The sequence below is a fragment of the Chenopodium album genome, chromosome 18 (assembly GCF_948465745.1).
Source record: "Chenopodium album chromosome 18, dcCheAlbu1.1, whole genome shotgun sequence".
Classification (NCBI taxonomy): Eukaryota; Viridiplantae; Streptophyta; class Magnoliopsida; order Caryophyllales; family Amaranthaceae; genus Chenopodium; species Chenopodium album.
Window position 1 is genome coordinate 129341 of NC_137851.1, and position 21917 is coordinate 151257.

Here is a 21917-nt window from a genome sequence, read left to right on the forward strand (position 1 = left end):
CCAAAAGGAACTACTTCAAAATTGAGCATCCACTCGAACAGGTCAATTACAGAAATACTCCAGAATCCTTTATCTCAATCATTCCCCATCTTAGACTACTTCTAAACATAGACTCATAGTGAAACCTTGAGAGCAAATCTATTGCCTAAATGGTCTCTAGGCATCTTTCACCATCAAAAACCACTATCAGATTAAGCATGTCAGTAATAGATCAAGCTTGCGTACACTACATAGCCTCCCTCTCATTCCCGCAAAGAAGTGCTGTTGCAAGACATACTCCTGCAAGTCTACAACTCATTTAATCCAGCAATCTCATTGACATACTACGTATGTGGACCTCATAGTACTTTGAAGATACAGAGAACAGTATTCACTTCACTCAAAGAACTATACCATCCCACAGGTGGCCGCAGACTCTAGTACAAGTGCAAGTGCAATGAGTAATAGCAAAAGGTGATATATACTTAGAAAAAGAATATTAATCAAATTCAAAACCACATAATGTCCTAGCCTGCTTAATTATAAGATGTGTGTTTTGTTTCTGCTCCAGCCTCTTGTGCCTGCTAAAACCAAAACAGAAGATGTTGAAACAGTAGACTAAAGTAGTCGCAAGACATGAGCCATAATCTATTTCATTCCAAACCGAGCAAAGAGCAGAGAACAAAAATGATTACGGCGAGCAGTGTTGAAAAGGAAAATGTGAGTTCATAGAGCTACACACAGATCAATCAAAAGCCAGAAGGTAGACTGCCACAACTAAAGGTTACAATACACTCAGCAGTCAAGGAAGCTGTGTGCACTCAAGTACTGTACAAGAACAGTACCAGATGTCAGGGTCCAGGGTGGTCTACCAGTGACCTGAAGCAATCATGTAATATTTTAGCAAAAACCACCCCTAAGGACATGCTTGGGTTTGGGGGGAAATGAATAAGGAATGAGAGGTGTAGGAGACAAAATAAAGACAATCAGGTGGTGGGTGAATGGGATGAGGCAGTGATGGCGCGAGGAGGGAAGGATGGAGAGATTACTACCCCTCATTTTGGGAGTCTTTGAGTGGGGCTTTTGATTAAATAAAATTACAAAAAAAATAAATAAAAACTGTATTCAAGTATAATAGTAGCACAAAACCTCTATCATTTGAATGGTTTCCATTGGTTCACAGTTAAGTTTGACATAAAAGTTATAACATTTACCCTCCCCCCATATAAGTTAAACAGTAGTCTAAACCTCTAACCTTCCTTTATCTTGTCCAAAATCATAATAGAAGTAATCCAAAGCAAGAAAGGATAAGAAAACAAGTACAAATTACCTAATTCAGTACCGCACATTACCCGAGAAGCTGCCAACATAGATTTACAGACCCAACTTCCTTCACATCCGCAAAAGGAGACTCAGCAGGTTCACACTTCCAAAGGGTAAAAGGACTACATAAAGACCAATTGCAAATGCCATATCGAGAAACACAATTTCACATTAAGTTGCTTCAAACAGAAGGGGGTAAAAAAAAAATTTAAAGGCACATCCATAACACCAGATTTGATAAAATTAACCAAAGATAGTCAAGTTACTCAAGTACATAGCATACTGTTCCCAGGGGAGGAGGTGATAATTGTAATAAACTGATAGATTAGAAATAGAAACCAGACAAATTTGAAGAGTTGTAATTACTCACATGAAATTCCAATGCAGAAATCCCTAGACATTTAAGTACATTCCAGAGAAACTTTATCAAAATTCAAAACGATGTCCTGAAGAGGCAGAATTATCAATGCACAAAAACAGTCTCATTGCGTCTTGGAGGTCTATCAGGAACTGATCCAGGTTTGAATTTTGCAGATTCATGTCTTGCAAGTTCAGGCGGAACAGGACTATTACTCTGAATGAGCATCTGCTTCAAATCATAGAAGACATCAGTATCATGCAAAGTCAAAAAGGTGGTCGCCACACCAGTTTTTCCTGCTCTCCCAGTTCGGCCAATACGATGGGTGTACATCTCAATATTCCCCGGCATATCATAGTTGATTACATGAGCAACATCAGGTATATCAATACCACGTCCAGCAACATCTGTGGCAACCATTACGTTATACCTCTTGGTCCTGAAACCTTCCAGACTGATTTCTCTTTGTTCCTGTGATTTTCCACCATGCAATGTTGTGACTCGATAACCTGATTTGTCCAAATTTTTGGAAAGCACATCAGCAGTCTTCTTGGTGTTAACAAACACTATAGCTGTCTTATCACCCAACTCATCAAGGTGTTTTTGCAGCTTGTAAGTTTTTTCTGATTCCTTTGTCATGATCACATGTTGTGTGATGAGGTCAGTAGTTTTTCCAGCCGTACCAATAGTCACCACCACAGGATTCCTCAAGTACTTCCTGGCAAGCCGCTCTACAGCAGGTGGCATAGTGGCACTAAACATATAGGTTGTCCGGTAAATCTTTTTTGCATCAAGCTCCTCTTCTTCATTCTCAGGCTTCATATTACTTGAAGGCATTGCATCCAACACACCAACAACCTGAGGCTCAAAACCCATATCTATCATTCGATCAGCTTCATCAAGAACAACATAATTGCACTGGTTCAGAACAACATAACGCCTTTCCAGACAATCCAAGAGACGTCCAGGGGTTGCAATAACAATTTCACACCCTTGTCTAATTTTGAATCCCTGCTCCTCAATAGATTGTCCACCAACAATCGAGACAACCTTAATCCCCAGATAGTGGGCAAACTTAACAGTCTCCTCTTCAATCTGTTGAGCTAATTCACGAGTAGGGGCCATAACAACAGCATAAGGACCCTCAGCTTCATTCTCTTCAGTAATTGGTGGCAGCCTAGTTATATAAGCCAACATAGGGAGAACAAAAGCAGCCGTCTTACCCGAACCAGTCTCCGCAACACCAATGACATCTCGCTGTTGAAGTCCTAAAGGAATAGCTGCCATCTGGATAGGGGATGGAGTCTTATAGCCAGCTCGGTCCACAGCTTTCAACAGCTCTGAAGTCAGTTTACTCTCTACCCAATTCCTCATTGGTTTAGGAATCTTAGACCCCTTGTAAGATATATTGAAGTCCTCCCTGAAAATTCTCCAGTCCCTTTCAGTCATTTCTTCAAGCCTCTTGTCAGACCAGTGGCGGTCTACCCTCATATCATGATCCTCATACACTTCAGCAGCTTGCTCCCGGCGACGTTGAGCAGCAGCCTCCTCAGGTGCCTCTTCTGTGCCATCCTTCTTGCGAATTTCCTCACGCAACTCAACTTCATTTTTAACAGCTAGCTTCTTCTGCTCCCTACGATCTATTCCCGCTCGGAACCCTCTACCAAACAGCAGCTGAGCCTCATGAGGGTTTTGATAGAGAGCATTCATGTCGCGAGAGGTGTCCTCAGTGTTCTCCCAATCAAAGGAAAAGCGAAATTTCTCACTAGGCTTGATCACACGCTTCTTAGGTTTCTTGGAACCTAGATACTGCTCTTTGATAAGCTCCAGTTCCTTTTCCCTCTCCCTTTCCGTCAACTTCTCCAGCCTAGCACGATCCCTAGTTTTGCTCTCCTCTTCACGTTCCTTGTCACGATTCCTCCTTTCAATTTCACGATCTCTTTCCCGATCACGGTCCCTTTCTCTTTCTCTCACACGGTCACGATCACGGTAACGTTCATGATCGCGGTCACGATCACGGTCATGGTCATGGTCGCGGGAAGAGCGGTGGTGAGAAGAATCAGAAGGTCTGTTATCAACAGATCGACTCTGAAGCAACTCCTCAGCACGGCGTCTCTGTTCAGCAACTTCTTCTTGACGTTTTTGTAAAGCTAACTGCTCTCTCTGGGCTTTAGTCAAGAAAACCGGCTTCGCATTACTAGAGCTGGTATTCGCCACAGCAGCTGAGGCAACCACGCTGGCAACTTCCTCCAAAGGCCTCTTCATTGTATCAAATATACGTCGTCTACTCTCAATCGATCAACAAACAAACAACACCTTGCACCTGATTATAATCAATCAACGCAATTCGAATAAGGTTCAATCCTAACATTAAAAGGTCTGATTTCACAGTTCAATCCTAAGATTAAAAGGTTCTGCCACCAAATTCATTCTATTTTCAAATAAGGCTCATAACTTAAGGGATTTTTGATTCAATTATCAAATAAGGCTCATAATTTTAGGGATTTTTGATTCAATTATCAATTAGGCTCATAATTTTCTTTTCTAACAACATAATCGCTGGTTATGATCTTCCATAACTTAGTAATTAAATCCAAAAGTTCGAACCCTAAACTTACTACACTCACAATCAAATTAAATTAGATCAAAGATAAACCCTAATTGTGAAATTAATATGATGCTTACAAAAAGAAACAACAACTTACCTCGGAAGCTGTTTCAATGGATGATACAAGTATTAGAAGGCGCCTCGCTTCAATGGAGAACGTCAAGTGCGCTTCAATGGAGAACTGAGAAAATAGGGCTACGTTCTTTCGTTTTTTTTTTTTTTTTTTTTTTTTTCCTTATTGACAATTAGTGCAATTCAATGGGTTGGAGTCTTGGAGACCCATTAAAACCCTGACCCTTTCGAGTTATAAATGGGTCAAATCCGTTTAATATATAGATACTTAACGAGCGTAATGAAATTATACGGGTTTGGAATCTATTAGTATCAATTTTCCTTTTAACCCTTCAATTTCTCAAATAATAGTTTGGAATGTTGAATATGAACCACGCTTTTATTTATGCGTTTTTATTTATGGCACGATAGAAAGCATGCTTAATTAAATTAAATGTTTAATTTGGATTGGAATATAAAAAGGGAATTTTATTATGGTTCATATAATTTTTATTGATGCTTTAAGCATGAGAAAGGAGCTATGTAAGTGTCTATGTACACGAGGAATAAATTGTATGTTGGTGTCTTAGTGCATTTAAGGTGTTTTTAACACCGAGGGATAGGATTTTTGGCGCATTAAGCGTTTAAGGTGTCTTTGACACTGAGGTAGATTTAAAAAGGGTTCAATATTAAATATTATGTGGTCACTAATTATTCAAGAATTAAATTAGATTGTTTAATTGTTTGAATAATCATGATGTTTGGTGTTGTTATGATTTGAGAGTCATCACCAAGTTAATAAATGGTAAAGAACGTAAAGTGAAAGAGATTACGCACTAAAACTCTTGGAACGTATATACCTTGAGTATGAACATATGGGGGGAGTTATGCGACTTTATATTTGACCATAACTTCTATTGGAGTACAGGATGCTGTACATTCCTTTTATTATTATGCGCAGAAATTCTGCCACTTACGAGTGGTTCTTTTATACTGGCACGGTTAGATTCCGTGTTAGTACCCCTTTATTAGGGCAGGTTAGGGGGGAACCCGTTCGATGCGTAATCAAAACTAAATAAATTATTTAGTTACTTAGTTGAGAAGTTTTGTTGAATATTGTATGCTTGAAAAACAGGTGCAACAAGGTAAGTTGTGTGTTGATAGGCAAATGCATGTTAGTGTGTTTAATTACGCTTATGTACTCAGCTATGCTGATTGTGTGTTTGTTGGCCTTGTCTTTACCTTGGCCCTATGATGACCCATTTTTAATGGAGTGTAGTGGAAACAAGTATAGAGAAGCTTTTCAGGTGATGAACATATTCATGATGGGCATGAGTAAAGAGCAAATCATGCTAGTTTCCATAAGTAATCAATGTGTTATTGCTTTTATTTATTTTATGATATTTCTATTGCGAGAGTAACGTAAATGTTTTAAATTGAATTGGTTTGTTAAGGGCCTACAATGGTTCCAAGTTGTAGGTTTGACTTTGTTTTACTTTGGTTTGACTTTATTTTCGCGAGTTGACTTTTAAGTTGATTTGTTTTAGAATATTTTAAAGGAGAGTCTTCCGCTGTGTGTCTTTGATAGTTGCCTTAGGCATTTTCACAGTGACGGTAATATCTTAGATGTTCCTACTTAAAGTTTTAAATAGGGCAAAACAGGTATTTTAAAAGAAAGGAATTTCTAAGGTGTTACATAACCTATAAAATGGTCAGGAATCAAGATCAAAAGCAGACAAGTCACCGCTTTAGAGTAGAGAGGGGGGTAAGAGAATCCCCTACTCCCAAGCATTTAATAATTAACGGGGCTCGAACTCGTGACCTCAAAGTCCCAAGGTTAGTTCCCCACCAACGGTATAAGCAGATAGAAATTGTAGTTTAGGCATTGTTTACTACGCTTAACATAATTTGAACATAATAAAAGTTGTCACAAGATTTATCAGTTCAAAGGCTTAACAAGTTAACATAATTTGAACATAATAAAAGTTGTCACAAGATTTATCAGTTCAAAGGCAGTTGACTGGGTTCTAATCGGGTTACTATGGAAGAAATCAACTCACAATAACACTAACACCAAAATCAATTCCACTGGCACAATTGCCCAACAGAGCAGGAGCCAGATACCATATACCTGTCTCTCTACCATCAGTCATCACTACAAAAAGACACTACTCGTCTAAGTCAAAGAACAGAACCACTACGCATACAAATAAACATCTACAAAATACAAGCAAGACGTTAAAACCACATGTCATGCAAATATGTAAGTTGGATAAATAGGATGCAGTTTAACATAGCAAGAATCTACATCTATCTATATTAATATCTAAAAAAACTAATCTCCCAAAGTCTACTACTCTTCCCTCAACAACCAAAATCAAATTCTACACAGGAACCCTTATCCTAAAATGCAACTATGAAACTATTGTAATACCAGAGAGTAGCCACGAATTACCTAACACAAATGTTGTGTGTGGCTAACTATGAACAGCAGTGATCAGAGCACAAAAGAAATCTAACAGTTGAACTGTCGACCTGAGAATGACATATGACAAGTTTGGACTTAGCCTTTTGCGCCTCTTTTTCTCTTCTTTGCACTCTTCGATTTTGATGTATTCTGAGACTTCCCCTTCAAAGTTTCAGGCACTTTTGGTGTTTCCGGTGAAGACTCCATATCCTCCTCCTCATCCTCTGCTAGAGGAGCTGCTTTTACTTTCGAACTGCTTTTACCACTCTTTGGCGATTTGCCCTTGGACTTTATGGCACCCTTAGGAGTTTCTTGCTGTGGCTTAGTACTTCCTTTCGATGCATCCACATCATTAGCTTTGGACTTCCCAACTGCTTTAGGGGTCTTGTCCTTGCTGCCAGATTTTGAATCTTTGTTTTTTCCACCTTTATCCTCCTCAGATTTAGCAATACTCTTCAAAGTTTCATCCTTCGCTTTGCCATCTACCTTACTATCATCCTTGAGCTTAGTCCGGGGCTTGGTTGTAGTTTTGGATTTGCTGGTTGAAGCTCCAGACCTGGAAGATACAAACCAAATATCTTACGCTGAGTTTAAATAAAACGAAGTACAAAAAAAGGGGAATACATCAATAATAAGTAAAATGCACACTGTACTTTTTAGCTGAAGTTTCAGTCTTTCCTCGTTTAGCAGTTGGGGCAGGACTTGTCTTAGCTTTTTTAGCTTTTGGCCTACAAACCAGCAAGTTATGAGTGATGAGAGAACCAGAAAGTTGACAGAATAAATTCATAAAACTCTCCTATAAAAACAGCCAGTTTAACACCACATATTATCCAGTGATAATTTAAAAAACGATGAGAAACTTTGGATTAAACAATAAGTTATCACAAGATTAAATCAAAATACAATTTTTTAAAAACTAGTGAGTATGAATGAGTCAACTTAATGTGCAAAAAGGTGAGGCTCTCTTGCACTAACAAAGCCCAATGTTCAGCATGAAGACATACGTTTCAGCAGCTTCATCAGGGCTTTCACCATCGCTTGAATCCCCCTGTGATCAAAATGAACCAGCACAAATTAGCAACTGTAAAAACATCTATTTATAAAAACCTATAAACCAAGAAAATTCAAAGACCAAACCTGATCAGGCTTGGAGTCATCATTAATCAACTTCCACTTTTCCTTCTCAAGCTTTAAAACCTCAACATCACCATCACTATATAATACCTACATAAATATGAAGCAAACTACTTAGTAAAAAAAGCAAAAGCCTAAAATACAGAATCAACACTGGGGATTAGACTTCCCATCACCTTATGCTTTCCTGAAGAGGGCTCAAAGTGCTCGATAACCCCTTTATAATACCTGCAAAAACACTCCCCCAAATGAAAGGAAATTAAAGTATGTACTAATAGATATATTTAGGAATCATTTCATGGTAAGGCAGCGACTCAGTCATGCATGAGCCATTGCCAGCTATAAAGATATTGCATTGCCAAAGCTATAATGACTGGGAAAAAACAAAACATAAGTACTGCTACAACTATGCAACCATAGATGCATTGTGTCAAGATAAAAGTGCAAAACACATGTTTGAACATAACGACAGTAACATCAGAGATGAGATAAGGTAAGAATTCAGATACTCATAGTACAAAAGTGATAATACAAATAGCTTACAGCAATACAATGATAATTAACATTCAAATTCTCTCAAATCTAGAACAGATGATGCAAATTTGATATGCAAAGTTCCACAAAATTGACAAATTTGACAAAATGCGAAGTTACTCGGTAGAAAATAAGCAAACATCTTACTTCTTGTCATCCGGCCACCAAACCTGGACCTTCAAACCAACCAATTCCTTACCATATTTTGCAGCCTGAAATTTACATCAAAATGATCAGATGAGAATTCGAATCCAAAATAAAAACCTCAACATGAGTAATAAACCCTCATCACCAAACAAATTTCTGAGAAAAGTTTGCCTTAAAAGAAATCCAAGAATGTGGAGAGATGATAACAATTCATATGAACTAATCAACATTTCAAGAGATATACAAATCGTTGACAACAGTCCAACATTATTGAGTATGCTTATCAAACAACGTTAGCTTATACAGTACCCCAACTACTAAAGCAGAACTCCAAATAACATATGGAATAAACCGTCCCATCCTACCAACTTGAAAGCAGCAATCTAAAACGCACATCATGGTCAAAACGGCCTTGCCCAAAATTTTTGACATGCTTTATTGAATTCAAAAAAAAGGGGGACATACGAGAAATAGATTTGGATCAAAAATATAAATCCTTACAATAACACAAAAAGGTGTTAAGACAGTCGTATTGTTTCAAATGAATAGTGTTCTCAAACACTGGTACACTTTCTAAGATAATGATCATGCATTCTAAATACCAATAATGCAATTTCACAGCACCTGTAGGTCAAATTAAAACATTGGTCGGAATTCAATTCCTTATACCAATATAAAGTAGCTTTTTAGAAAATTTCAGCACCATAAACTATGGAATTCAGCTCAGCAATCCATGATAAAAGATATTAAGCATTATCGGCAGAGTCAATGCAAGCATTATCTAATGATCAAGGCCTGAATAAGTGAATAGACACACAAACCTTCTTTTCAAAGGGTACTTTCTTTTCACTGGATACTTTCTTTTCAGCAGATACTTTCTTTTCGCTGGTACGCTTCCGCTTGGAATTTGACTCAGATGCTTTCTCTACATCACTCTCATCTTTAGTGGTTTTTGAAGTAGACTTGGCTGAACCAACAGGCTTCTGAATAAATCATTAAATATTTTTGAGTCAAATAAAGCTTGTGCAATGGCATAACATAACTAATTAATAAGAATTCATCACAGGATAAACACAACGGATTCCAACAAGTACCTTCTCATCCTTGGACAGTGTTTTTGTAAGCTCCTTCGCAGGAGTTGCTTTTCCTTGACCTCTCTTTTTCTCGTTATCACGCAGATTACCAACAACTTCGTCCTTCTTGCCCAGCTGTTTTGCTGGTTTGGCTTCCACATTACTTGTTTTTCCATCTTCCTTTGGATCATCAGAACTCAGTACACTGTCTTCCTTATCAGTTACTGAAGGCACCTTTTTCCCTGTCTGCTTCGGCAATCTGGACTCTGAGGCACTAACTCCTTCAGATGATTTCTTAACATCACTTTCCTCCTTCATTTCAGCATCACCAGCTGGCTCACTTTGCACCATTTCATCTTTCTTCTTCCCTGGTTCATCCTTTTTCGGATTTTCATCAGCAACACTTCCAGTTGGAGAGGAAGAAGGGGCGTTAACAGGCTCGTCTGATGCTTTTGGTGAGGGGACTGGGTGGTCTGGCTCCTTTTCATTTTCAGCTAGCTTCGCAGAATCAGCTCCAATAGCCGAGCTCTGCACATTGTCTTTACCCTTTTCATCTTCTTGTTGAGGCACAGGCGTCTCTACTCCCTCCTTTTCATCCATAACAGCTGGCTCTGAAGAGCTCTTCAAAGAGTTCCCCTTCTTCCCTTTACGCTTGTTAACTTTTACTGGCTTAGTTCGTGACTTTGTGGGTTCTTCAGCATTTGAATTGTCTACCTTACCCTTGCTTTGCTCTGCATCTACATCACGAGCCATGTTATTCACCTCCTTGGTATCATCATTTCCAGCAGAAGTATCTTCAACCTCTTTCTGTATTGTACCATTGCTCACCACAGCCTTTGGTGACCCAACAGTACCAGGACCAATTTCTTCTGAAGGAGGCGCATCATCCAGAGTTTCCAAAGCAACCTGAGAATAGAACAAACAGCCAACTTTAAGACATAACTCCGGAGAAATGAAGATTCAAGATCTTTCAGATGGCACAAGGAGTCGAGGAGTACACATACTTCAACTGCCTTTTCTGAAGGTGTATTGGCCAGGTCATCCTCATCAGCCTGATTACAGAAAATTATATACACCAATTTAAAAATACAGAGGATTATAGATATTCAAAGCATCAATTAGATTCTACCAAGAATTCCAAGCTGCTTGGTGCCTAATTGCTGCAGATACCAGTAAAATTATTTTTAAAACATAGACAAAGGAAAGACTGACATCAAAGTCAAGACACTTAGGTACTCAACTATCATGATTAATAAAAGACAAATTAGTGAAATTCTTGCCTTTCAACGTCTGTTAACATGACAATACTAAATGAACTTGATGGTCTCAAAGCCCCTTTCAACCTAGATTTTTTATAGAGAAAGGAATTAAACAAAATTTTGATTAAAAAAAAAATTAACATTTTTTCCCATGTGATATCATCCAAATTCTAGCTCAATTCTTCAATACATACGAGTGCACACTAGAAGCATAAGAGTTCAGCAATCGCCAGGTAACAATTTTAGCTTTGCAGAAATACAGGAAAAGATATCAGTCAACATGCAAGAAAGAATATAATACCACATTTTTCTTTGCAGCATCTGCCTCACTAGGCTCAACAGCCTCAGTTCTTGCTTGGAAAACCTTTGCCACAACCTTACTATAATCATCTAGGGTGGTACCACGAGACTTCATAGCTGGTAACAGATAAGGTTTAAGCTTGCTAGCACACTTATCAGCCACTTTCTCCCCAAGCTGGCAAGCAACAGGCAGAACTTCCTGAACAGTAAAATAAATAAATAAATAAAATAAAATGGAAAAAAAAAAAACCCAAACAGGATCACAAAACTCATTCGGGGTGATCAGAGTTATAACTTGCGCAAAGTTCAAAGGCAACTGACCTTGTTCTCTGTTTTCAAAACGTCTAGGATAGATGAACAAAGATCTATAGATATATCCTCACTTTCTTCCAATACAAGGGTCATGATTGTCTCCATTGACGAAAACACATTTTCAGGATGCTCACTCCTGCAAGTGCCCAAAGATAAACCTCTATTATGTAAGATCAATCAATCAAGTTTTATCAAAACAGAATGTCCCAAAAGAGAGATGAGCAGATGGTCCAATAAATCTATATACGAGCCAAATTTTCTCAAGATTGTTCAGCTAAAAATATGAAGCAGAGTCCATTAACAAAATTCTGGAAAGATGCAGAACCAACTGTAGAAACCGATATTCCTAAAATATACAACCTCCTTTGGTGGGAGCAAAAGGAAAAATGAAAGAGCAATAGCCAAAGAAAGGCACGCAATCCACAAAGAATTAAAAAAAAAGGCAACAGCCAACAGGTAATATCTAGATAAGAGAGAGTGGAACAGAAATAATGAAATCAAAGATAGTTCACAACATATGGACCACAATAATGAACACTCCATTCCATTCATCATAACTATCTCATAATTATGGCAAGCAGAAAAAAACAAAAGGAAAAAAACAATAAAACTTAACAGTTCATAACCAAGACTTTCCTCCTTAACAAACATGCAATACTAAGGTGAGGACTGAAGAGAACATATGAAAAAACCTCTTCTGTATTGTGTTCTACTGATTCACTTCATGGAGGCTAGTAAGGATAGAAAAGTAATCCAAATTCATTTTAGGCAGATATTGCAAAGATCCAAGCATTGCAAGGCTAAAAGACAATCAAGAAAAAGAGATACACGAATGACAAAACCAAAGGTCCTGTAAACAAGGCAATAGAATCTAATGAAAAGCAACAGCCTAACTAAGAATCCATCACAAAGTAGGTTTCTTAGCATCAATTCATCTAAAACAAATATTAATTAGCTTTCTGTTACCTAATAGTTCTAAAGAAATGATGGAACATTTCAGCGATTAAGGCATCACATTCCAGATCCAGCATTACTACACATGATCTGACTTTTGCCACTGTTTCCAGGATGGATGTCCTCTTGCCATACGATGGGCTAGATTGGTCATCCAACTTCTCAAACGACGATACAATTAATTGAAACACCTCCTGTAAAGAATAGGGTACATCAGCATAGGGACTGAATATATATATATATATATATATATATATATATATATATATATATATATATATATATATATATATAGGAATCCTCATAATAGATTAATTGATCACACGAACCTTCATTTGGTCATCCTCATAAGGTGCATCAGGAGCTGTGATCCTTGTTATCTCACTAATACATGAAGCAACAGCAACATTCACGTCAATGTCTTTATGTCTCAATAGCTCATTGGCAATCAATGCTTTCATCGACGGAGAAAGTGCTTTCTTCATTGACTCAGATGGTGACTGCTCCACTCTGGTGAGTAAATTTTCAACCCGCTACAAGCAAGAGAAATGAGGATAAATATAAACTGATAACCCTAAATTGTGAAATTACCCAGAGAGGTATTGCTATCATAGCTTAAGTTTCACTTTATACTCAAAAAATCTAGCAAATAACAAAATAAATTGCATCCCAGCAGTCCATATATCATAAAGCTACAAAAGATTCCCCCCCCCCCAAACCATACACACAAATTTATACCAGTATACCAAGCACCAAGACAGGAAAAAATATCAACGAAGGACTATTCACGTAACTATAATTATGTTACCCTGGACTCAAGTAGTAGAGTCGAATACAAGTATGGATCTTTGTATCAGATATAGCAATTCCAAAAATTGGGGACATGCAGACTCTATTGGAATTGGACACAAGTAAAGGATACAAAATGTGTATATACATAATACTTTATTACATTCTCACATTTCTTAATAACTTTAAAATTGTTAGAACTTCAACATATAGTCTTAAGTATACATATTTATATTACAGGCTTACAGCACAATCTCTTTAAAAGAATGCAAAAGAAAGTTTTTCTTAATATATACATAATTACACATATATATTTATACACAATAGTAAATTTCCTACTTTATTCTTGCATAACTTTACAGAAGTGGTCACAAGCACGGTAAAATATCATGTTTTATAAACTATTTAATTAATTGCAAAATCTTTTAGGTTAATTCAGATAAAACAACAGATGTAGTGAAAATACATTGGATCAAATTTTTAAAATTACAGAAGGAAAGACATAATTTCAGTCACGATGTTACGTAACAGGGCTTAAAACCCAAAATCTGTTATAGAACAGCTATTCCGTGATGGAATGGCTGAGTTATAATTCCATGACTTCATTACCCTTTGCTTTGATATCCTAAGCACAGTAAAATATCATGTTTTATAATGTATTTAATTGATTACAAAATCTTTTAGGTTAATTGAGATAAAACAACGGATGTAGTGGAAAAACGTTCTCACACAGCGAGATCAATTATTTAACAACACAGCAGGATCAATAATTTAACAGCACATAAGGAAAGATGTTACTCCAGTCACAGTGTTACGTAACAGGGTTCAAAACCCAAAATCCCAAAATCTGTTACAGAACGGTTCCATGACTTCATTACCCTTTGCTTTGATATCCTGCAAACCACTCCCCTAAAAAAATTTACTAACAAGCATCTTTTTTATGAAAAATACCAAGTACAGTTTTTACTGCCCGTAAAATAAAATGTAGCAATGTTTCAATATAACACGCCAAATTCATTATCTTTAAAATGGAGATAGATATATTCAATTATGAGGGAAACAAAATATTGCCTTTCCTTATTAGAGGATTAGCGTGTTTGTCAACAGCCTGTAAAAAAATCGTATTAAAATCAAGCCCAACCCCAGAAATTCGACCTGGGCTTATTTCCTTGATATCCTTCCTAAAACGGACCCACAATCAACTCTAGCCACCATGATATCAGAGAGCCATAATTAAGAAAATCTAGCAAATAATCAAAAGAGGGGGAAAATTGGAAAAGGCATCAATGTCACAAAATAATTGAAAATTTATTTAATTTGATTCTCAAAATAAAAAGGTTAAACTTAAATACATGCAACTGTTTAAGAAAATAAATTCAACAGATACATCCAATCAACACTTGAATTAAATATGAAAATCAAGCAAAATTCAAAATTCAAAATTCAGGGGAAAAAAAAAAACCCTAAAATCTAGAAATACTGAAATAAAAAATAAAATAAAATTTGAGACTTACGTCAAGCGAAGAGAGCAACTCAGCGACGGAAGGAGGAGGAGAGAGAAGCTGGTTACCAGCTTCAGTGAGCTGCTTCTCAAGCAGCTCGTCATCTGACAACGCCATTGTTAAACACCTCTAGATCTCTCAATTCCTCGACTTCTGCAACAGCATCGAAACCCTAAAACCTCCAGAAAAATGGATCACCACCATATATAACAATTTAACACCGAAAAAACAAGAATTGAATCTTTAAAAAAAAAAAAATCAAAATTTCATCGTCAAAGAGAGAAGCGTTAGAGCGCGAAAAAGGACGAAAATTAAATTTTTACAATTTTTGATGAAATTATTTTAGGAGAGAGAAAAACTAGGGTTTAGTTTTCGATTTTAATTTTGGGGGAAAATGGGAGAGAGAGGAAAAAAAAAAAAAATAAAAAAAGAGGAGAGAGAAAACAAACCTGAATTTGTGCGTAGTAGAAATTTATGAGAACCTCGATTTCTTCTTTAATTTTTTTGGCGAGTTTTTCGTAAGATGGAATTATTTATGACGATGGTTTTTTGAGAGAGAAATGTAAATATTTCGTCACTATTATTTCATTTTCATAGTGAAAATAGTATGTATAATAATCCGGATATTACTGAGGGTGTGATGTTATGGATTATAGTTTGAGGAGTTTTGGAGTCCGCTTGTTTGGGATCGGGGGGATGTTTTGGGCTATAGAGTATTTTTCTTCTTGTTTTTGACCCAATTCAAGCTCAAATGAAATAATGCATGCCTTTTTATGCTTTGAACAAAGTTTTGTTTTTACTAATGGTAATGAGTGTGCTTAATTTGTCTCTTTTGGAATTTATGGTGTTCTTCTCAACAAGTGTATTTAGAGTTTCGGTAACAGTTTGATTGGTGTCTGAAATTTATTGGTAAACTTGGATTGGTCGGTTAATAAGATAATTTGTCCATTGTAATTTACTATGAGGTAAATTTAATAGTTTGGCTTTTGTAATTTACGATGTTCTACCAATGAGTGTTTTCAGTGTTTCAGTAACAGTTTGGCCATTGTCTCTTATTTTACTAGTAATATTGGATTCGTTTGCTAATAAGGAACATGATAGGTTAAGATGCGTTAATTATGGTTGTTAATGTAACTTGAATTTGCTTAAAATCTTGCTTGTTGTACCGATCTTTTCTGGATTTTGTATACTTATCATGGAGAAAGGTATGGTGACATGGAACAACTAAGTTGCCAAATAGATCGTTATAATAGAAATCAACACTCATTAGTGAGCAAAATACTTCTCTGTAGGTTTTATTAATTATTATTTATATCGTTAGTTAGGAGTAACACGTGAGTCAAGAAAAAAACGAATTAGTAAACCTTACTACTATTGTTCATGTTGATACAAGTGTCGCAAATGCTTCCACATTTTTTTACTTTTAAAAAGTTTAAGATAACTTTTATGAAAAGTGTTTGGACAATTATACCAACTAAATGTTTTTTTGTTTTTTTTTTTTTTTACTTAATTGCTTCTTTTTTGAACTCTTAAGAATAATGTACAGACATTTATACCCCTAAATAATTTTATTATTATAATTTGTCTCATTAATGCTACCAACAACTAAAGTTCGTTGTGACACAAGGCTAAACAGAAAACTCTCCGAACAAGACTAGCTATTGTGCGCGCGTAATGCGCATTAGCTGCCCTATTAAACATAAAAATACTAAATAGGAAAAGTTGTCAAAAATCACATTTTAAGATCACTCACATTAGTGAGCAAAAAAAAAATTGTTCATTCTCTCTCTAGCCACTTTCTCTCTCTTCCCAACCAAATTTGCTCATGAGCATTTTTTGTGAGGAAATTTTATCTCACTAGTGATAAAAAAAAATGTTCATCATTCTCTCTCCTACTTTTTCACATACCCCGCCAACATTTCTCTCTCTTACACATCACCATATTATTATTAATTATGTTTTGGTTAATGAAGTTTTAGTGCTACTAATTACAATTATACTATTATTTAACTTAATACAATTATACTATTATTTAACTTAATACAATTATTAAATATTAATTAATAATATTGAAATTTTGATCGCTGAACAATTATTATTGTACGACAACATTACATTTTAGTAGCGTACAATTACATTTAATACATACTACAAACCAAGATAATTAACGAACTTAGATTTTTAACGTACGATTACATAAGACTATATTAAATTGTAATCATAGGACAACTTAATTTTTTACTCATTAATAGAACCATATTTTTGCCAAATGTGTTCCATTAAATCCGCTTTTAATTGAACATGAGTGTCTCTATCACGTAGTGACATTCTTCTCTGGACATACGTGTCGAAATCAACGTTAAGCGATCGGCCAACATTGAATTCAAAAGGCTCGTTGTTGTTAACTATAGCACTTGTAGTTGGTCTTGTAATTTGCGGGCGATCTTGTTCATAGTACCTTCTTAAAACTTCGGCCCGAGTATAGTTGTGTCGTTCATCTTCGACAATCATGTTGTGAATAATGATACAAGCTTTCATTATGTCACACAATATGTCTTCATTAAACGCAAGGGATGGTTGTCGTAGAATGGCAAACCTAGCCTGTAAACCCCCAAAAGCTCGTTCAACGTCCTTCCGAGCCGTAACTTGTTTATCAGCAAATAATTTATCCTTCTGAAGTTGAGGAAGTGTTATACCTTGAATAAAAGTAGCCCATTTTGGGTAAATGTCGTCTGCTAAGTAATAGCCCAACTTGTATTCATGGTTGTTCATGGTAAAATGAATTTGGAGGTGCCCGGCCATGAAGAACATCATCAAATACCGGAGAACGGTAAAGGACATTAAGATCATTATAAGATCCAGGGATTCCAAAGAATGCATGTCAAATCCATAAATCTTGATCTGCAACGGCCTCCAGAATGAGGGTTGCATTTTTATTCCGGCCTGCGTATTGCGCTTTCCAAGCCATAGTACAATTCTTCCACTCCCAATGCATGCAGTCAATGCTACTTATCATACCGGGAAAACCTCGCATTTCATTTTAATGCAAGATTCTCCTTAAATCTTCGTTGGTGGGACTTATGAGATATTCAGCTTCAAAATGTGTAATAACCCCTTGACAAAAATGTTGCAATGCCAATCTGGAGGTTGTTTCGCCAATGCGCAGATACTCATCCACGACATCTGGAGAGGTATCGTACGCCAACATTCTAATCGCAACGATGCATTTCTGCAACGGTGATAACCCAAGCCTTCCAGCTGCATTCCTACGCTGCTGGAAGAATTGATCCCCCTCGACCACCTTGTTCATAATCCTACAAAACAAAGGTCGTTGCATTCGAAATCTACGCCGAAATCGTTTGTCGCTATAAACTGAATTACTCGCAAAGTAATCATTAAATAATTGTACATGCCCCTTTTCCCTATCTCTTCTATCTGTATCCCCTCTACGCTCCGGAACAGAATCAACTTCAGGGTTGGGGTTATGTTTGGTTAGACAACAAAGTTGGTAGATGGGTTGTGACAAATTCGTCAACTAAAATGATCAAATTCTACGTATTGATCAGAATCAGATGAGCTAGAGGTTGAGCTAATGGAAAACGTTGTGTTTGCTTGATACTTATAAGTGTTTTGATATTTTTGAGGAGTTGGATTATATTGTGTTTGTGTAGATGGTTTCACTAGTATTTATAAGCACGAACTCTCAGTGAGAGGTCAAAAAATATGAATGACAATTCCATGAGTGATTAAAGATACTTTTTGACACAAAAGAATCTTGACTATTCAAAATACAATAAGACAAGTGACATGAAAGACACATGACTACTCATAATACAACTAATTAAAAATAAACTTAACACACCACTAAAATAAAACCTAAATTTTAGTTCATACTTAAATTTTGAATTATATCACAACACTTAAAAACATACAATCATTTTCTATCGTAGACTAGTTGAAGTAACTCTTCCTTGTGGGCCTCTTCAGCTGGAGTGAGTGGTGTTGTCCTTCCTAAAAGTGATTGCAGCATATCAAAATTCTTCTTCTTCTCTGCTAAATCAACTTGTTTTTGCTTCCTCTTTTCCTTTTCTCTATCAAGTTCCAACCGTTATTGTCGTAAATTTGCCTCCCTTTCTCTAACCTCAGTACACGCCTTTATCTGTTCACTGATGCTCAAAATTGCACTTTCGGAAGCAACTGCTTTGCCCTTACGCTTAGCCTTCGTTTTTTTGACACTGTCTGGTCGTGGTAGACCTCCGGACATAAATCCATCAGTACGGATTTCATTCTCACTCTCCGCCCTAGACCTCTTCCCACTTTCACTACTATCTTCCTCATCATCGGCACCACAACCCTTTCTTTCCTCCTTTGATAGACCCCATCTTCGTTTTGTCCTCCACTTCGGCTCTTTATTAACCATTTCCTCTCCATGTGGAAATGCAAAATTATGTTGTGGATTAGAGGAGATATAAAACAACTTGGAAGCATTTTTAATTCGATCAGCTTCGTTGTAACCACTTCCACTTTCAGGAAGTTTGCTCGCCTCCTCATAGCAACTAGTCCACTGTAGCAAATCAGCTGTCATTCTTCTCCAATGTGTCTCCAAACTCTTCATAGGTCTTGGCGGGAGAATATGCGGTTTCTCCGCTTATATTTTACAGTAAGCTGCATGAACTTTTCGCCAAAGTTCGGATGTGTAGACACCCAAATGTGTCTCCCCAAAACCAAACCCAGTGATGAATACCTTTCATGTCATTTGATTATCGAACGAAGTGAAAGTGTGAAAAGTCTAGTGATGAGGATGTTTTTATTTAAATATCTCTTCTTTCTGTTTTTGAAAATATTTCTTTTCTCACCCCGTTTTAAGAAAACGTGCATTCCAGTTTAGTTTGGTCTATGATAAGGGTCCAATAATGGTATAGTTGGATGGGGCTTGAAAAGAACTTTCCAACAATATATTATAAGCCCAATTCCGATGAATAATGAGGAAGTTATGGCCAAAATACTAAACTGGGCTCAAACCGGATTTTACCTACGACCCAATGATCATGTGGAGGGTCCAAAGGTTTAATCATATTCCTAAACTAATTAGGATTAATTAGAAGCTTCTATAAGTTTCTAAAAGATCTTAATTATCCTTTTTTGAAAAGATAAAATCAAAGAGTTTTAAATTGAATAAAAACTTTCCTTTTTTAAAAACTTTCCTTTTTTAAGTCCTAATTCTATTCGAACTTAAAGATGTTCAAAGACGGTCAGATATTACTTTCGTGCCTCATAATTTTTATCCAAATCTTATATGGTTGGATAGATCTTGAAATTATCTTTCCAATGATATATTATAATATTAATTCCGAGCTATAACGAAAAAGATATGAAAGGATTACGAAACTTTATCCAAAACTGACACCGTTCCACTATTTCGTCCATATCTTTTTATTTACAAAAGATTTTAATCTGATTCTAATTGGGTTGGAAAGTAGACTTCAAGAGCTTTCTAACGACATATTATATGACTTATTTGGACTTTTGGACCCAAAGTTATGATAAAAACAAAATTTGCAAAAACTGCTGACCGACGAGTTTTATTTCGATTCGAATTCGGATTCTTTTCTTATTCTTCGACTCTTTTTTTTCCTATAAATAGAGGTCATATCTCCCCTTTTTTCAATCATCTACAATCAAAAATCATCTTTCTCTCTCTCAAGCTAGAAGCTTTCTCTCTCTCTTTCTAAGCCTAACCTTTTCACAAACACAATTCCTCATACATTAGCACTAGACACACCTAGCCAAGTTCGAAGTTGCCTTCGCCCTAGACGTGAAAGGTTATAATTTCTGAGGGTTTGGTCCCAAATCTCTATTTCAATTATTTAATTTAATTGTTTGATTTTATATTTTCCTTGAAGTTACTAACGCGTGTATTTTGTTATTAGAAAGAGATACGAGGCATCAAAGTATGTAATCTTGTTGCTCTATTCTTGTAGAAAGCATGTTTAAATTTGTTTAATTCCTAGTATCATGTTAGGATGTTATTATTGCTTTCTAATATCATGTTTAAGGTGTCTTTTACTCTTTTCTAATAGCATTTTAGTACCATGTTAGGTTTAAAGCTTTGATCTTTATTGCTTAGTGACATGCTAGGGTTTGTTATTAATCTTGTTAGTATCATGCCTAGGATCTTGCTATTAATATTATGCTTTAACATGATTATGATAATTATGATTATTATGATTGTTATTATGATTATGATTATAATTATGATGATTGTTATTATGTTGCTTGATGATTATTATTGTTATTGCTTATAACGCCTTTTATGCATGCTTAAAGGGAATTTGTACTTGTAATCACGCTTAATAAGATAATTAATAATCTTGTTTAGGCTAATATGATTATAATTCAAGTGATCACCAATAATAGTTTTATTTGTGCATTAAGTTCAACCAACATAGATAAACAGGTTTAGGGTTAATCTGTTGATTGCATGTTAGTCAGAAAGCGCACATGAATACGAGAAGAATAAAGTAGAGGCCTATTTAGGGCAGTTTCAATCTCTTTTAAGTTGGATTTGTACCTTCATCCCCGAACCCTATTTAGTTCAAGACCTTTTGGAGTTGACGATCTCCTGGATCGTTAAAGGGTGTAATCTTCACCTTGTGAACGGTTTACAAGTTCCTAAAACTTGTTGGCGACTCTTTTGCTCTAGCTTCCTTTCCTTTGGACACCACCATACTTAAGTGTATGATCACAGTGGGGTTCAAGTTTGGGGTAATGCTTGAAATATTCCCTACAGGATGCCTTTTGGTTCATACCACGAAGCGCATCATCACTTATTTCTAGTTATAACTCAATTAGAGCTTCATCCTCAGCAACCGACCAAATGCAACTCGCTTTAGCGAGTGGTTGATTTGCCGGAATCCTTGGAGGTGATGGAGGGTATTGTGGTGTCTTTGGAACAACTTCTTCTTGGCTGACATCATACTCAGAGTTGCTCCCTTCAGTGACGGGAGGAGTTTGTTGCTCAGTATAAGTGTTTTCATTAGGAATTTGTGGAGGTGTTGGTTGATGAACAGAATTTTAAGAAGACGGGTTTCCTAATCTTTCTAAGAATAATTGAAAATTGGGACTAG

At 36.3% G+C, this 21917-nt stretch overlaps 2 protein-coding genes and 1 pseudogene across 6 annotated transcripts; all 3 read right to left on the bottom strand.

Annotated features, from left to right (window-relative positions):
- Positions 1-1309: 1309 nt before the first annotated feature.
- On the bottom strand, positions 1310-4524 carry LOC145591065 (DEAD-box ATP-dependent RNA helicase 21 pseudogene; annotated as a pseudogene). 2 transcript variants are annotated; one of them, XR_014102241.1, is made up of 3 exons: positions 4366-4524; positions 1673-3983; positions 1310-1424 (listed from the first exon to the last, which is right to left on the bottom strand). The product of XR_014102241.1 is annotated as a DEAD-box ATP-dependent RNA helicase 21 pseudogene, transcript variant X2 (transcript). The 2 variants fall into 2 exon arrangements; XR_014102240.1 differs by lacking the exon at positions 1310-1424 and having other exon boundaries at positions 1626-3983.
- Positions 4525-6570: 2046 nt separating this feature from the next.
- LOC145591066 (sister chromatid cohesion protein PDS5 homolog C-like) lies at positions 6571-15401 on the bottom strand. Of its 3 annotated transcripts, none has more exons than XM_081647449.1 (15): positions 15240-15401; positions 14803-14943; positions 12829-13032; positions 12512-12693; positions 11555-11681; positions 11235-11432; positions 10679-10726; positions 9696-10580; positions 9423-9584; positions 8602-8666; positions 8097-8148; positions 7924-8010; positions 7791-7834; positions 7440-7514; positions 6571-7342 (listed from the first exon to the last, which is right to left on the bottom strand). In XM_081647449.1, exons 2-15 carry the CDS (start codon positions 14905-14907, stop codon positions 6883-6885), a joined length of 2694 nt encoding a protein of 897 aa, XP_081503575.1. In that variant the 5' UTR covers positions 14908-14943; positions 15240-15401; the 3' UTR covers positions 6571-6882. The 3 variants fall into 3 exon arrangements, with proteins under 3 accessions (XP_081503575.1, XP_081503574.1, XP_081503573.1); XM_081647448.1 differs by having other exon boundaries at positions 14803-14962; positions 15240-15400; XM_081647447.1 differs by lacking the exon at positions 15240-15401 and having other exon boundaries at positions 14803-15196.
- Positions 15402-17028: 1627 nt separating this feature from the next.
- Positions 17029-17721, bottom strand: LOC145590622 (uncharacterized). Its single transcript, XM_081647041.1, has one exon. The coding sequence runs from the start codon at positions 17719-17721 to the stop codon at positions 17029-17031; it is 693 nt and encodes a 230-aa protein (XP_081503167.1).
- Between the last annotated feature and the right edge of the window lie 4196 nt (positions 17722-21917).

Bases quoted from the DNA above. Each gene is read 5' to 3' on its own strand.
- LOC145591066 (XM_081647449.1), bottom strand. From the start codon at position 14,907: ATGGCGTTGTCAGATGACGAGCTGCTTGAGAAGCAGCTCACTGAAGCT. The intron at 8,011-8,096 runs GTGATGGGAAGT...ATATTTATGTAG, and splicing joins CCTCTTCAGGAAAGCATAAG to GTATTATATAGTGATGGTGA. The intron at 7,835-7,923 runs GTTTGGTCTTTG...TTTTGATCACAG, and splicing joins ATGACTCCAAGCCTGATCAG to GGGGATTCAAGCGATGGTGA.
- LOC145590622 (XM_081647041.1), bottom strand. From the start codon at position 17,721: ATGCAACCCTCATTCTGGAGGCCGTTGCAGATCAAGATTTATGGATTT.